The sequence below is a fragment of the Xiphophorus hellerii genome, chromosome 2, assembly GCF_003331165.1.
Source record: "Xiphophorus hellerii strain 12219 chromosome 2, Xiphophorus_hellerii-4.1, whole genome shotgun sequence".
NCBI classification, from domain to species: domain Eukaryota; kingdom Metazoa; phylum Chordata; class Actinopteri; order Cyprinodontiformes; family Poeciliidae; genus Xiphophorus; species Xiphophorus hellerii.
Window position 1 is genome coordinate 26342069 of NC_045673.1, and position 17343 is coordinate 26359411.

Sequence of the window (17343 nt, forward strand, 5' to 3'; positions counted from 1 at the left end):
TGCAAATAAACTTTGATTAACAAAATTCACTGACTCAGTTTCACAGGCCACACTCAGGCCTGAGCACTGACCTTTCTGACAATATGAAATTAGCTAAAAGAGCTAAAAAAAAGAAAAGAAAAACCAAACAAACACATCAAGCAACATCTGATGCGATTGCAGCATTTGAGCCAAGGACTTAAAAGACTAAGCCATCTTCTAAAGAAGACTGGTTCTGTTTTGGGGACTGATCTGGAATATCTGGAGATGATTGGACAAAAAATAAAATTAATCTTTAGTCAGAGGATCCTTTAAAACTGCTGTAATACAGATTGCAACCTTTCTGCGCACATCCATCAGCATCTACAACAACTTTGTAAAGAAAGCCGGATAATATGAAATATAAAAAGGGATGAATTGAAGTAATTTTTCTACATTGAACTGAATCATAAAAAACGCATAAGGAAAGAAAGTCAGTCAGCAAAGAACACACTGGGAACTTTTACTAAGTGACTTTGGGCCAAATGTCCACAACAATGTAAAAGACTTACAGCAAATATAATTTTTATGCCAAGAGTGGCCCAAGCTGTTTTTAGGTTTAGCGTGCAGCTACTTTTCCACTTTGTTCCATGTTCTTTTCCCTTCATGAAATAAATGACATTTTAAAATGGACTTATTATCCCAACAAAAAAAAAAGTAAAAGCAGGAGAAACCTGTGGGTACAGATACACTTTCACAGCACTGTGTGGTTTTATAGTCTCTTTGAGCAACACCAAAACTAACAGTAATCTATTTTTTCATGCTTGGTATGAGAAGCGTGGCATTTTGAGTTTCTTTCCCCCTCCCCCCTTCTTTTTCAGTTGTTGCCTCCTAATCACAGAGTATGGTACCAAGAGGACACACAGGGCCTCAGTATCACGGCCAGGTCCATACAAGAAGAAAAGACCACCGAGCATTCCCTTCCATGATCCTGAACCAGGCTTTTCTTTGGGAGGACCAGCCACTGATAAAGGTGGTACGCATTTATTTTAGTTAGATAGTGAATAAGTAAGTTTGACAGACTCCCTGTATGACTGACTGATCATTTTATTTATTCCTCACGCATAACCTCTTGACTGGATCTAGAGCTTGGGACAAATGAAGCAGGGGGAGGTACTATGCTTAGATGAACTTTGTTAGCAGAATTAGTTTGCTTTCCATTGTAACGGCCGATTAAGATCGGGCTCCTTCACACATGGTACTAAATACAGAGCTAAGCATGTTGGCTCGCTTTCAGTCTCTAGATGTGAGTCAATAAGTAATGTGTCAAGGAGGCTGATTGTATTTGGAAAAAAACCCAAAACTTTTTACATTTGTATTTGCAAGAAGAAATCTAGTACATTTTTTTCATTTCACTACTTTTATTATGTAGTTCTGTGTGTTGGTCTGTGTATTATTTTAACTTTAAAATCATAGTTAAATTTGACAAAATGTGAAAAGTTTTCAAGGTATACAAACTTCTATAGGGCGCCTTAAATGCTTTGAATCTCTTCCACATGTCAGAGGAATGTCTTGGTAAAGTTTCTTTAGAAAATACGTTGATAAAAACGTATTTCTCCCTTGTTGCAGATTTAGAAGACAATTCACTGTCAGAGTCAGTCAGTCGGTAAGCAGAGTTTTCTTGTTGCATTCAACAATTCCATTTTGCGACTTGATTTTCCTGATTGTAATCGTTCTTCCTTCCTTAGAGCTTCTAAAAGTGCTAATGATGAATGGCCCTCAACAGAAGATGATGATGACTCCTCTGCGGGAAAGGTTGGCGAGGCTTATATTTGACACACAGCAGCCTTATTTATTTATTTTTTTGATTTTTTTTAATCTAACTTCCATGTAATGTTTTTGAACTTTAGAAACCACTTAAAGTGAACCTAAGCCGAATTTTGGCATCTAAAATGGGAGAAGGTACCAAGAATCTTTTAGTCATTTGTTACTAATTATAGTAGTTTGTGACTGTATTCTGTTATCCCCGCTTGCCCCGTAGCTCCTGTTCTACCCGACACTTCCCTGAGTGACGCAGAATCAGAGCCACTACGAAAAACTAGTGTCCCAGTAGATTCCTCTACAGTTCCCATCCTTTCCAAATCACCTCTTCATATCTCCAGAAAGGTAAAACTGTAGTAGTAAAGCTTTACTGTGTGCTTTTTTGTAACAGCTTTCTATTCTTTTTTTTTTCTCCCCAAATGCCAAAAAACAAGGAGACAATTCAGCTGAAAGGGGGAAAGGAAAACACTCAGAGCAAAATTTAAGTGCTAATAATTCGCAGGAGGAAGGTTCTGATGGAGAGGACTGTGGAGAAGAAGTAGAGGAAGAATATGAGGAGGAGGAGGAAGAAGACGAAGATGATGATGAGGATGAGGAGGAAGAGGATGATAGTGAACAAAGCGATGAAGAAGAAGAAGATGGATCTGAGGAGGAGGAAAATCACAAACAGAACTGCTCTGCAACTGATATCAGAGCTGATACTCAAAACACTCCCCACAGTAAATCCTCTCTGAATGCTGGGATTCCTGCTACAGTCAAACATGAGATCAGCAAAGCAGAGACGGAAAGCGCAGATGTCAACAGTCCTGACGGTGCAAAAACCTCTGCAATGCCAGCAACATTAGACATAGCAGGTGATTGCATCGTGTCTGCCATTAGAGTGGAATCGAAGTTGTCCGATGAAGAAGAGAGCGTTGCTAAGGAATGTATGAGGTCATCAGACCAAACATTTAATTCAAATCAAATATCAACAGAAGTCCCAATCCCACCCGAAATGGCTCAGTCACCCTGTAAAGTTAAAGAAGTGGAGTCAGACAGAGAGACGGAAAATGATGATAAGGATTCCTTGAGCGACGAGACAAATGGTGTCGACAAAGTTTGGAATGACAGTGACAACGAGGAAGAAAATGAAGCAGAGGGAATTGGTGGAAGCACTTTGATCACTTGTCCGGGGAAGCTGTTAGCCGACGTCAGAAAGAATGTCAAGTCTGACGTGGAAGACGATGCTTCGTCAAGCAGGGAACCTGTTGAGGAAGGTAGACGTAAGTCCTCATGGGGCTCTTCAGTAGAAGGGAGTGATGTTGACATACCCAAAGAGAGCGAGGCAAACATTGAGGTTCTTCAACAAGAAAATGATGCCCAACCTCCAGATATGCAGCTGGAAGAGAAGGAGGGGCAGCCTGCTACTTCATGGGATTCTTCAACACAATGTGTTTTACCAGAGCGAGTTATTGATGACCCGGGTTTACCAAGTTCTCCTCAGGCCAAAAACAAACCAATTGTAGCAACTGCAGTGGAATCAGATTGGGATTCATCTGAAGTCGATAACCAAAATGACACTGTTGCTCAATCTGAAGTTGCATCACTATATTTAAATGAAGCAGACAATGAGACGAAAGAAACGCACAAACGCTCCTTGCAAGAAAAAGAACAAGACAGTATTGAGAAAGAATCCAATGACCCCTCCCCTGTGGTATCGGTAGCACTTGAGTGTGAAGACGCAAAAGGCCCAATACTCTGTGATGATGGCCAGCCAACAGGATCTGCTTCACTAAAGGAAGAAAAGTCAGATTCCAAAAATGAGGAAGAGAACAGTAGCAGTTGGGATGATGATTATGAAGAGGAAAGTGATGAGTCAGACAAGGAAGAAGCAGAAAAAGCAAAAACAGGCAACATTCAAACTGAAGACGATGCAGAAGAGATTCCATATTCCTACATCGACGGAAATTATGAAGCTCAAGATGAAGCCAAAGCTCAGGGAGAAACGCTGGTCGTCGATGAAAATCAGAGTAAAGATGTTGAGTCAAGTGAGGATTCTGATAGCAGGCATCAAAAACTCCAGTATGATTTTGCCAGTGCTACAGTCAAGCTGCTTGATGTTGGAGATGATTCTGCTGGCTTATGTGAAAAGTCAGTTGATGAAGGTGAAGCTAGACTAACATCGTATGCTCCGCTTGAAACTGAAACTGCAAGTGTTGCCAGAAGAGAGTCTTATGACGAAGATCCGAGAGGGGAAATGGTCTTTTCCAATTCACCCATCAAGGATGATGATACCAGTGGACAACACCAACTTTCAGAGGTCTCTGGTGAAGCATTACCACAGACTGACATTGATGATGTGGACCTAAGCTCACCCGATCGATCTGAGAACACGAGCCTGAGATGGCACAAGCTAAAAAGCACTGACGAGCCTGGTATTCAGGTAAAACAGGGATGTTTGGTTATTGGGTGCCTAATAGGATGGTTTGTATTCACATTACTTCTGCCAAGACCTTCAATAGTCGGCTAAGTTTGCAACGCCTAATTATTGGTTTGTACCTATTTGTTTAATAATTGTGAACTCAAATGTCAATGAAATGGGATTTTAAATACATTATCTTTTTTTCTTTAGGCACAAAATTTTACTGAAGATGAAAAAGACAATGACAGAAAAGAACAGGATGAAAAAGACTCAGCGAATGCTGAAAATGAATCTCAAGACAGTGGGGACGTCCGTGATGGAGTTCCGACTGTTCCCAAAGTAGAAGTTGGTAAAGATAAAAAAAGAGGTATGAATACTAACATGGAACTACTTTAAGAATTCTTAACGGTCGATGTAACCAAAACGTTCAACTCGGATGTCAAACTTGATTGACTTTCAAGTCCAAGTAAATTAGTTCTTTAGAATTTAACTGGAAAAATTAATTTAGAGGAAGCTAAGTTTGCTAAATGTTTGCTGAAGTCTGCCCACTTCTGCTTATCATGAATATATTTCTTTTTTGCTTAAGAAGAGTCATGACTTCTTTTTATACCATAGATTCTCAGTGTTCATGTTTTGCCAACTGACAGTATTGTTGCAATTGTTAGAGCGTTCTATTCAATCCATGGGAGCATCAGTACATATCATATCTGAAATGTGATTAAATGCAGCGATTGTGTGCTTTGCGGCTATTAAAATCACTGTTCTTGATGTATTTATTAAAAAAAGCCCTGTACTAATTCATTAAAATTTCTATGTAGACTTCCGGTTAGAACTGGGTCTGAAGAAAGGGGAAGGAGACGAGAGTTCATGGGACTCCGAGGTATAAACAAATATGTTGCTAAACTGCTCCTGAGCAGATGATTGTCCTTGTTTTTGTCGGTCTTAAGTATTCAAATTTATTTGTAAATTTCAGTCAAACTCTGAACTTTCCAACGTACCGCATAAGGAAGAGCCAAATCTGCATAGCCCAAATAAAGAGGGCGCAGCTCCTGTGGAAGATTCACTCAAAGAAAGTAAATGTATACTTTTATTATTTTTCACTTTATTGATGGTTTCAGTGTTTTTTTTTTTTTTTTTGCTTCTAGATGCAACCAAGTCATTCCAGGCAACATTCCATGCAGCAGAAAATGTGTGACTTTACCTATTTATTGTTACAGAAACTTGCACTTTAATGAACGGCATTTATCCTTCTGTTTGTCTAGTGTCCGAATCTTTAAAAGTTGTAAATGCAGAATGTAAAGTGTGTCCCTTTGAACAAAACCGTCCCAACAGTTTGTTACTTTTCTTTTTGTAGACGTGTTTTACATTCCTTCTTTTTTAAGAGGGGAAGGAGGGAGTAGGATGGCAGAGATAGAACCTCGCAAGAATGTAGGCATGCCACAAGGCAGCCAGGGAGAGGGTACGCCTGTCTTCACTCCCTGCTAATCAGAAAACTCACCATCACCTCATTGTCGCATAAGGGGATGCATGTAGCATTCACTGTACCTGCTTGATCCTGTCAACTGGCTATAAAGTGCAAGGCACTCTTAAGTATTTTCAGAGCTTAGAGTGCCTTGCAGAAGAAACGTAAAGTACAAAAGTTCAAAACTTGGGGAACTTTTGAACTTTTTTGCCTTTTGTTACATTACAAGAACAACCTTCGTTGGATTTTATTGGGATTTTGCATGGCAGACCAGCACAAAATGTATTGTTTTTCATTTTTTACAGCACAATTTTAAACCTACAAACACAAAGCTTGAGTCCGGGGAGGAGGGTCGCCTTCCAGTAGAGCATCAAGCCAGAGTTACAATAGAAGGATTTATTTCAAAGCATGTTCATGTGTTACAAAGGCCTGATCAAAATCTAGACCTAGAACCAACTGAGAATCTGATCCAGAACTTGAAAATGGATGTTCAGAGACACTGTAAGCCACTATGACTGAGTGAGATATTTTGCAAAGGATTAAAGGTAAAAAATTACAATCTTAGGATAAGGCAGAGACACACCCTGAAAGATTTGCAACTGTAATCGTAAGTGCCTAAACATAGGTTTGAAGTATCAGGGATATTAAAATGGTCACACTAACAAAGCTGTTAAGGTCGCTACTGGGACCCCAGCAGTCGCTGACACTACCCTCCATTTGTTTTAATCCAGACACGTCACCTAACAATCCCAACATATGAATTTGCTTTTGGCCACACATTTCCAAGTGTGAATGACGGTAAAATAACCCAGAGAGACGAACCCACGCCACTTTAGCTGAAAGGTGAAACCTGTTCTCACCTCCTCTGTTTAATGTTGTTTCATTTAAGACAGACATAGATAGTAACTTTCACTCTTGTCTTCAACCACTTGTCTGCCTTGACAGCCCCATTAGTGACCTCTACTAATCTGATTGTTTGTGCTGAAACTTATTAGCCTCATACTTTCAAGCCATGTTTAGAACTGAAGAAGCTGACTGGATGAGAAATGAAACATTTTTATGAAAAAGTAGAAGACGTCCGACTGCCTCTACTTAAGTAGCTACAGAATTCCCAATAAAATACACTGAAGTTTGTGGCTATTAAGGTAAAAAATAATCAAACAAAAAAAACGAAATATGAGGTAACTGCAGACAGTTGTAGGTGGCTTGTTTTAAAGGAATGTTGTGATTCAAACTCTACTAATCTCGACCATCGCTGAAGTTGTGTTCCATTCAAATACATCAGTTTGCATGGCCATGCAGAAACATGCTAACCTCCAGCTCATTTGCATGGGAATGCTTCTAACAGTATCCTAACTGCCTGCATCATCTGGATTTTCTGGATGCTTCCTGGAGAACTCCTTAGTAGTCAATTCAAATCACATCCCGTCTTTTTCAGCTGGAAGTGACAGTAAGGACAATCACAGGGAGCTTCCAAAGGAAGACAATCCTGTACAGGAAAAGGTACATTTAACAGACTGAGACACAGAACCTAATTGATATATGCCACAATTACAGAGCTGTGTCTTTTATTTTAAATAGAAAGAAAGTTCTAAAGCGCTCAGTGTTTTGAGCAGCCACAAAGGAAATGTCAACATAATGGACGAGCTTGGTGTCGGCGATGTAGATGATCTTGAAGGTAAGGGGGGGTTTTTTGTCCAATGAAAGACTTTTAGTCTATTATTTGACTGATTTCCATCAAACAAACTACAACATGTAATGGTTTTAGCATAAAAATGGGACAATTACTCATCAAATCTATAATCTGAGAGGTACTTTTGAAAGATGATTGCACAAAGTTCACTCTACAAACCTCTGCTTCAAAGCATGATGGTGTTTGTTTCATATTTGTTTCAGGTTTTTGTTCTCCTTACCATGAATCTATAGCATTCATCTGAGAAAACGTCATTGTTGAAGTTCTTTTTGCTTTAGTGTGAATTATTGTTGACTTCAACGAAAGTTTTAACATAAAAGAAAACTGCTGATGAGCAAACGTGTGTGAACTGATTAAAAAACCTGTGTTCTTTACATGCGACATTGACTTTTGCATTGATTTTTGTTTCTGTCCTGACCCGTTTTGAAGCAAAAGACGCAGGTCAGTAACAGTAAAGGAGTTTGAATGAGTTCAGATGTATTCACTAAAAACTGTATTTGTGTATTTTGCTTTAGACTGTAGCTTAAGAGTAGAAGAGAACGGGGATGTAATGTTTAACTTGACATAAACTCTACTCTCAATGGCTCCACAAACTAATCTTTTTTTTCCCCCTTGACTTAAAGTATCTTATGTTCGTGGTGCAGATGGATCAGACTGGGATTCTGCCAGCACTATCAGTAAAAGAACCCCGCCTGGGTTGAAGATTCCCTCCTCTTCTGGTGGTGGACAGAAAGAAGATTGTGGTCTTCCCAGAACCTCAACACCTAAGAGGAGCAGCAGCTTTGGGAAGAGTCTACCCAGCACGCCCTCCATCTTTGCTCCACTGCCCCAACCTTGTACAACGAAGATAAGTTTTCAGACGGCAGACGATGGAGAAGGTAAGTTGGTGACTTTTTTTCTGCCATGTGTATCCCGATTGCTGCATATGCAACATGCAAGAGTTGTTATCTGTTTCTTTGTCCTGCAACCAGATTCAGATAGTGAGATAGAAAAGACTAGAGGCTCTCGAGAAAATTCTCCAACTGGCAATCGGCGACGGTCGGCGCATGAACCTGGTACAATTTAGTAGTCCTTTTTAAGATTACCTTTATGCCTGCACATGCCCAGTGTTCTGGGTACTGACTCCATCTTCTCTCCAGGTACTACTGACGAGTCACAGGCGACAGAAAACACTCAAAGTTCGGATTTTGAAGAGCACGAGGAGAGGGTGAGAAATGTTGATACAGAGTTGTCTCTGCCACCTAAATTCAATTCTCCTTTTTAGCAACATCTACTCCAGCTTAAGCGTCTTTCTCTTTCTAAAAATGCATGAGCAAGTCATATTAACGTGAAATGTTATCACATTCTTTGGATGCAAGACCTTGAGGACTTCTAATTTGGAATATCTTGGAACATTTTTAGCAAAAGCAGAATATCTTTTTTACAAGGTATAACTAGCTACCTAACTATACTAAAGTGTTGGTGGCAAGAAGCCACAAATGTACAATCTACTTGTAAAAGCATTTTGAACTTTCCCACTCTGCAAAAAACTTGTGATGTGATAGACCAAGAGAGTGTATTGTCTACATTATTCATTGTATGGAAAATGATTGCAGGCTTTTGAGTTATGTCTCTACCAGTTTTGCAATTTTAGAGATGGAACGTTTTACCCAGTTTTCATTTCAAAATAGACAGTTTGAACTAGGGGAGCACTGATAAATTGGCCCCAATTTCCTTAATTTTGGGTGATTGGTCAATACTAAGAAACCTGTTCACATCTACACATGGGCGGAAACTATAATCACCGTTGTATTTGGTGACTTTTCAGACTAAAAACAACGGTATCGGGGGGCGTGGCGTAGGGGTTAGCGCGACCCATGTTTGGAGGCCTTGAGTCCTAGACGCAGCCGTCGCGGGTTCCTTCCCCCTTTCCTGTCAGCCTACTGTCATATAAGGGACACTAGAGCCCACAAAAGATCCCCTGGAGGGGTAAAATAAACAAAAAAACAACGGTATCGGCCAAAATCGGAATCGCCAGGTCAAACTTTTTAAAGATTGGTGATCGGCGAAAAACCCGCAATCGGTTCACCCCTAGTTTGAACATCTCAAGTGGATTCTATGTCTTCCTTGTGTTCTGGATATTATATCAAAACCTTTTTTTTGCATTTCTGTCTTTTTTTGTTGTTTGTTTTTTTGTTTGTTTGTTCTTTCTTGTCAAATCACATCATCAAAGGAGAAAGTTGATGCAGTAGATGGATGTGAGTTCAGTTTGAACAACTTAGGCCATGCAGGCTCCGATACGGAAGAAAAGGTAGGTGGAGATACTCCGTGGGAGAAGCGTTACGAGAAACTCTGGGTAGAGGTGGAGAAAAGGGAGGTAAAATCCACCTTTAAGAGCGTCACTGGGGAATTAAAGGAGAGGTTTGGCGAACTTTTTAAATCAAGGCATCCTGCAAAAAACCCCACGGAAGACGCTTCTTCTGCGTCCAGCTCTGCGGGTGAAGATTCAAGTGACGAGGAAGAAGAGGACATCGTTCGCCCCACAGCTAGAGCAAGAAGTACTGTTCTTCTCACCATCCCTGAGCAGAGAGAGTCAGGACAGGAGGAGTCTATGGCAGAGTCACCTGGAAGCTCGTTGTGTGAAGAAACGCTACCGGACTGTGATCAAGATGTTAATGATAGCTTTATCCGTCACAAGTCAGCTCTACTCACAGTTGATGTCGAGGCCAATGCTTCATCGCAGCTCACCGCCGCACAGGAAGAAAGCGAAGACGATACCGATCAATACAGCAAACCTGCTTCAAAGGATAATGGCGTAGCTCTGCTTGCTACTGACTCTGCTGGCCGTCTACACGAAGCTGGCTGGTCCAACGCAGGCTCAGAAGAGATTCTGACGTCTGAGCCGGCCTTGCAACACAGACGTCCAGATGTCTCTAATGGAGAAGGGCCTGAGGAAGAGGACATGATGAGGTTTTACCCTGAGGTAGGAATGCTGGGAGTTGTATTCAAAGCAAAGGTCCAGCCCAAGAAAGCGATGTAGGATTGCTGCTTCTGACGCAGTTGCTTCTGGACTTCGTCTTTCTCTCTTTTCCTCAGTTTATTCAATACCTGAATATGTTTCTCTTCCTTCTTTCAGTTGAGGCTCATAGCATTATGACCTTATTGCTGCAGTTACATGTTTATTTCTTGTCACGTGTTTCATTTCATGTAGATCTGCTTGGTTCACTTATACCCATCTTAACTCCTTGCCATTCTAACCAATCAGCTGTGGACCCTCGAGTGTTTTCTGAACAGCTGTGTGTAGACAAAGTTATTTGTAAAAGTCAAAACCTCAATTCTTATGATTAGATTTATGCAGGGTGTCCACACATCCTTAAAAAAAATCTTAAATTTGTGAGTCTAAATCCATGTGTCTAAAATTAAGGCCTGAAAATGTCATCAATTAATTAAAAAAAGTTAAGTTGGCTGTAATTAAGTTAATCACAGCTTTTTCAAAATGCAAAATCAGTTACGTACATATAATGTACAGTAAAATATCTGCATCTGATACAGATTTTCAGACAAAATATGCTAGTGACTGGCCAGCTAATCTAAATCTACCAGTGGTCCACATTTGTGTGCTTTTTCTTTGTATTCTTGTGTCATACGTGTGCTTTGCATGTATAGTTTACACTGAAAATGTCTGTGTCAAATATGTGTGAGGATTGCATGAACAATAGTTCTCTTTAATGCATGGAATGAGTTTTATTTTCAGTTTTGGTTTCCCTTATTATGCATGCTGTGTGTTAGCTTTTACAGTTAATTTTATGAAGAATTTTTATTGTCCAAGTCTTTTTGGTGTATCGATTTCTTAAAGGACAAATTAAGAAAAGGACAGACGATAATCCACTATTTGTATTGTAATTTTATTGTTTTTAAAGAAAATGACAACCAGCAGTAACACTTAAATCTGTGTTGGCTTCAGTAAATTATTAGAAAATTGGGTTAACACTGAACAATAGCAGAGTGGATATTGTAGATCAAATTCTTAATTTTAATTATTCAAGAGTAGTCAAACTTCTTGGGTTAGTTATATATTCTTCAGTAGTAATGACTTATTCACATCCCTTGAGCTTTTTTGCATTTTGTTCTAAACCAACCACAAACTTCAGTGTATTTTATATGACGAATAAAATGTGGGGCAATAATTTAGTAATAATCCTTAAAATGAAAAACCAAGAACTCGCATCAGTGAATTTTTGGGTCTTAAAATGAATGAAAAAGTTTTCATCTGCATCAATGGGCTCAGATTTGCATCATTCTTCACTTGTGAGCTTCTTACAAAATCATTGTGTAAATTCTTTTTTGCTTCCACTTCTATATTTGTCACTGGTTTATTTTGGTCTATCACGTAAAATCACAATAAAATGCACCAAAGTTTCTAGTTGTGATGTGAAAATGCTAAAAGGGGTATGCTTACTTTTCCTAGGTAATGCACTTCCAATAGACTCTTAAGTAGAAACAGCTTTAAGGTATTAGGTCTCCAGTGGGTGGGGCGACGCTGAATTATGTATGATAAGGAGCACGAACACGGAACCAAATTGCATGTTAAAGTGCAAGCCTCGGCCTTTCTCAGCTGGACCGTTCTCTCCTACCAAGTTCATAAATCTTGTATGGGTTTTGTTGTTGTTTTTCAGATGGCCGGCAAAGCAACAGGTGCTATGGCGGCGCATCGAAAGTCGTGCATTCCCCACGATGGCAGTGAAGCAGGTGGTTCGGCGAAGCCTGGGACCAGCGTATGTTTAAGTTTGGTTCAAGCTGGAAGATCTCATCAGGAACATCATCTTGTTGCCAGCCAAAGGTATGCATGTTGCTTCCCAGCGAACATACTAATTGGAAGTAGCCATTAGGAATTGGTCTTATATTGAGACTTTATGTACAATCTGTGGTTGTTTGTTTTTTTTAAATTCTGTATGATTTAACATTAGTTTTTAGACTGTTTTTCAGTGAATGTGGCAGGAGCTGCCACATTTCTTTGCACCCGTGGTAAAGATGTGTAAGAAAAAGCCTAAAAATGAATTTGTCATTTGACTCCCAACACTCGCACTGAGCAACTAATTGCATCTTGGGTTCGCCCAGTTTTCATAACAACCACTGAGTCAAGATAAAGTTTGGAAAGAACTATTTTGTGTCCTACTATCACAAAAATAAACATGTTGAATTAAAAAAGCAATCTACTGGAGCTAGGATGATTTTTTTCAGGCTCTCTACACAAGGTTTGCCAAGCGTGCAAATAATTCTGCCTGGCCCTTTAAGGGTTTTTGTTTTGTTGTGGTGTGTTGGTTTCAGTGTGTTCTTTCTTTTCATTTCAACCAAAGGCCTCAGTCAGTCACAGTTCAATGACTATCAGGTTTATTGCTCTCCATAACACCAACAGAGCTCCAGTCGTGCAGAGCTGCAGTGGCATAAAGCAAGGTGTAGAAGGGAAATTACAGCTGGAGCTCATGGTCCATTGGGCCCGGCAAAGTGGAGGCCCTCAGGCCAGCATACAAGTTAATCGAGCAACCGTACCTGAGGTTGAGGAAGGCACTATAAGTGACATAACGGACAATGAAGAAGAAGACAGGTATATATGCAGGACGCCACTTTCCTACATCTGTCTGCGCCACTAATCTATTTGGTGTCATTAATCTGAACGCTAGCTGCTGGAAACAAATCTCCCGCTCCAAAACTTGTGGTTGATAGGTGAACAGACTGCATAAAACTGTTAAGTAGGGCTGCAACAGACAATTATTTTAGCAATAGAATTTCAATTGGGTGATTCTAAAAATATGCCACTTGAGGAATTCTGGGTAGAACACATTTACAGACAAAGGTTTTTGTTTTAATCTTAAATGCAAAGGGTATTAATTTTTTGTACCGTTTTCGCTTAATTACTCCCATGAATATGTTGGGGGGGGGGGGGGGGGGTTCTAGCATATTCCCCTTTTTTGAGTTTGTGTACTTCAGTTAACGATTAATCGATTACTAAATCAGTTGACAATTATTTCAATTAATTGATTAATTCAGATTAATTGGTTCTTCCAGCCCTACAATTTTGCATTCTACAAACAGAGTATTACTTTTTCTTTATTCAACTTAACAATTATTTGATTACTAAATTAGTTGCCGATTATTTCAATAGTCGATTCATCATGAGTCGATTAATCGTTTCAGCCCTACTGTTAGCGTAGCATGCGGTAAAAGTATTTGCTGCCTTAAACTCTTCTTCCGTTTTTGCTTTGCTTGTTTGTTTGTTTTCAGGTCACCACCCAACTTTAAAAGTCAAAGATAACCTGAGTAAATACAAAATTCTCTTTTCATTTAGTTAATCAGGTTCAATATGAACAATTGATCCCTAAACTTCATAGGTAATTGAGCCCACTCCAGGCAGCTACAACTGCCTTGAAAAAGGTTCAGTAACTTGCAATGATGGAACCACGATATCTGGCAGATAATCGTGAAGGACAACAGAGTTGTCGTTGATTTAAAGCTACCTAAAGTTCTCTGAATAGCTAAGAGAAACAAAGCTTCCAAAATGCTTTTAGAAGTTGTTGCTACTAAGGGTGACACAATCAGTTTCAGAGGCAATTGTCACCATAGGAACCAGGAGGGTTCGGATAGCGTTTTTCCCTTAATGATTAAAGTGATGATTCAAAAACTGCATTTTGCATTTACTCAGGTTATCTTTCTTTAAGTTGTGAGGGCCTGAAACATTTACTTGTGATAAAAACATACAGGGGGCTTCTTTCAAACATTGCACCTCTTCTTTCAACATTGCACTGCAGAAAATAGACAAATATTCACAATATACAACAAAAATACTTCCAACACTTCCAAAACATATCTCGTTCTGTGTTTTTTATTACTTTTGTAAGACAAATTTGCTTTTATCATACAAGTCAGAAAGGCCTTGCGTTACAGCAAAAGCTTGCAATTGCTTTCTCAACTATATACTGCATTACACCATTACACCTTCAGTATTTTCGCTATGTTCGTGCAAATCTTTGGAATTACTTTTTTTTTCTCCTTGGTTTTGTGTTTGTGCGGCTCAGGTCTATGACTACAGATCAACAGAAAAGCAAGGTACAGACAACCGGATCGACTACATAAACGAGTGTTGGATTTGAAACCGATACGGGAATAATTCTATCGTCATTTTTTTTCTTTCCAGGTCCAGAGTCTTGAAGACATAAGCGTGCCTGACGATCTAGAAGAACTAACCCAGTCGTCCGACACAGACGATGCGGACTCACACACTTCAGGCTACCGTAATGCAGCCTCCTTCATGCAGAAGCTGGAGTCATTCTCTTTGGGTAATAAGCTTCCGCAACACATGAGGAGTTATTTACTTTTCTTACTTTTTGTTGCAAAATAAAAATAGATATTCTAGTTTTGCAGACAGACACAGACAGATGGATTTGTTGGCACACGTGGTGAAGCTGTGTCTAAAAATAAGTGTGTTCTTTTATCGGAGCAACATTGAACTGAACAATGTAGATATTAAATTTGAACACTTTCATTATCTGTTCATGACATACTGTTTTTAAGCAATTCACATGTGGCACAAATTTGAACAGTCATTTTAATGGATGTATCTGAAGCCTTTTTAATTATATTTGAGCTTTTTAAAATGAACTCTTTCTTTTAGCCGTTCACTGTAGGTGGTGGTGACTAAACTGGATCTTTTGAATCAGTTTGGTGGCCTGTAAACGGAAAATGGAAATGGTTCATCTCTTGGTCCAAAACACACGGCCAAATCAACGAACAAAGGGTTCACCAGACACTGAGTTGACCCTCTTCCATGACCATCTCACTGTATGTCGTCCCCCAGATCCCACGACTATGACAAAGATGCAGAACATTTTCCACGAGTACGAGCGCTCCATTCAAAAACTGCGAAGTCGCCATGGGTATCTGTCAGAGAAGGTGAACCAGCTGGAAGCGGAAAGAACGTCGCTGAAGGGCTTACTGGAGGAAGTCAGAGACGCTAAGTCTCTTCTGGAGCGCAACCAGCTGGAAATACAGACTGAACTCACTAACATCAAGTGAGAATTTCTTTTGTTGTTGTTGTTGATTTTTGGGCTAACTTTGAAATTGTGTCCTCTGAACCTTTTTTTTTTTTTTTTAACATTTATTTACTTGATCTCTTTGTGTTGCACTTTGTGTGAAGATTTCAACTGAAACAAGAGCAGGAGAATCGCCAGAATGCCTCCATGATGTACGACACCTCCAAAGACAAGCTGAAGCGGCTGGAGGAGCAGCATCAGTTTGAGGTCCAGGACAAGCAGAAGGTGGAGCTGTCACTGAGGAACATGGAGCTGGAGATGAGAACGCTCGCCAGCAACATGAAACAGGCACTTTGTTTTTATCTGCCCAACACGACGACTGTTTATTACGGGGTTTTTTCTGCTAGAAATGGAGATGTGTGCTATCGATTAATAAGTTCATCTAAAGTTGATTAATTGATTAATTGGTAAGCAGCCATTTTCTTTTTTCTTATATCAAAAGGGATGACCATCTATCTTCTTTCTGCTGAATATTAAAAAAAAAATACATCTGTATATTTTTATGACTTTTTGTGTCAGCAGCGTTAAATACTGACTGAAAAATCTGTGGAAATTGCAGATTTGTTTATCTGATTAATTGTCAGCATAATCAATACAACAATTGATGACTAAAATAATTGTTAGTTCCAACCCTATTGCATCCCTTGTTAAAAACACGTTGCCTGTTGTTAATTACTGAAATTGCCAGGTTTTTTATCCGATTAATCGATTAATCATCACCATATTCGATTACTAAAATAATCGCTAGCTGCATCCCTCGTTAGATACATTATGTCGGTATTTGTGTTGGCTCGCTCTTTGCTTGCATGGGTGTGTATGTGATCCTAACGCCCGTGTGTGACATGTTTAACGCTCAGCTTGAAGAAGAGCAACATGAGACTCAGAAGCTTCTGGCTCAGGAACGCACCTCCCGGGCCCTGCAGGAAAATCTGCTCAACAATCACCTCCGAAAGCAGAAGGAGATGGAGGCGGAGAACAGGAAAAGCATCAGCAGAAGCAATGAGGTGATTCTCTGACTTTCAATCCGATCTTCTCAGGATTTTTTATTTATTTATTTTTTCCCCCAATACTGTTATTTGTTGCGCATTTTTAAACACAAAATCCAGACAGACTTACGGTGATGTTTTTGTTGTGATGCGTGGTAGACTTTGTCTCAGCTCACCGAGGCCGGCGACAGGGAAAGAGAGCTGCTTCGCCAGGTTAATTCGCTGCAGGAGCAGCTGGCCTCGACAAGGTCAGACTTCGAACATTCCCAGGCAGACAGCAGTATCAAAGAGAGCACCCTGGTGGAGGAGAACGAGGCCCTCAAGGAGCAGCTCGAGGACATTCGTCAAGACCTCAAGCACAGCAACGAAACCGTGACCCAGACCGTGTTCGCTTGCAACAACCAGCTGTCGGCCCTGAAGACCGAGTTGGTGAAAACGACGAGCCAGCTGGAACACGAGCGACAGGCTCGCGAGACGCTGGAGGCCGAGGCCGAGTCGACTCGGTCCCGCTTGGCCGCAGCCGTGAAGGAGATCGAACTTCGCCTGGCGTCTCACGCTGACACAGAGAAAGCTCTGCTCAGAGAGAAGGAAGAACACCAGAGACAAAAAGACCGACTCTCAAGTGAGTAGAGAAGTCCTCCGGTCTGCACATACGATTTTGCAGAGCTGCAGCTAACACTTACTTTAGTCATCAATTATTCTGTTGGTTAATCGGATAAAATGAAATTGGTACTTTCTGGTAACAACATATTTACAGACAAAGAAGGACTTTTTTTTTATCTTAAATGCAAGTTGTATCTATTTTTTGTTCAGTTTTGGCTTAATTACTGCTGTGAATATGTTGTTCTTTCAGCAGATAACCTTTTTGAGTCTGTGTTCTCCAGAGACTTTTTCCTGGAGGAAAAATTAGTTAACACATTTTTTACTTAGTTGATTAATTAAGATTATTCAATTGC

General features: G+C 40.0%; 1 protein-coding gene across 4 annotated transcripts in view; it reads left to right on the top strand.

The window, feature by feature from the left end:
• Positions 1-17343, top strand: part of ankrd26 (ankyrin repeat domain containing 26) — a 33517-nt gene that overhangs the window by 3762 nt on the left and 12412 nt on the right. For 3 of the 4 annotated variants that reach the window (XM_032590750.1, XM_032590767.1, XM_032590759.1), the window contains exons 7-30: positions 840-991; positions 1105-1131; positions 1588-1624; positions 1707-1773; positions 1869-1920; positions 2000-2124; positions 4391-4547; positions 4999-5060; positions 5154-5253; positions 5535-5639; positions 7081-7145; positions 7224-7320; positions 7959-8213; positions 8307-8390; positions 8475-8542; positions 9548-10297; positions 11991-12154; positions 12731-12919; positions 14388-14418; positions 14507-14648; positions 15167-15380; positions 15506-15689; positions 16259-16405; positions 16547-17009. In XM_032590750.1, coding sequence (XP_032446641.1) covers positions 840-991; positions 1105-1131; positions 1588-1624; positions 1707-1773; positions 1869-1920; positions 2000-2124; positions 4391-4547; positions 4999-5060; positions 5154-5253; positions 5535-5639; positions 7081-7145; positions 7224-7320; positions 7959-8213; positions 8307-8390; positions 8475-8542; positions 9548-10297; positions 11991-12154; positions 12731-12919; positions 14388-14418; positions 14507-14648; positions 15167-15380; positions 15506-15689; positions 16259-16405; positions 16547-17009 — 3737 coding nt within the window. The remainder of the gene's footprint in view (positions 1-839; positions 992-1104; positions 1132-1587; positions 1625-1706; positions 1774-1868; positions 1921-1999; positions 2125-4390; positions 4548-4998; positions 5061-5153; positions 5254-5534; positions 5640-7080; positions 7146-7223; positions 7321-7958; positions 8214-8306; positions 8391-8474; positions 8543-9547; positions 10298-11990; positions 12155-12730; positions 12920-14387; positions 14419-14506; positions 14649-15166; positions 15381-15505; positions 15690-16258; positions 16406-16546; positions 17010-17343) is intronic. The other variant, XM_032590774.1, reaches the window with a different exon arrangement.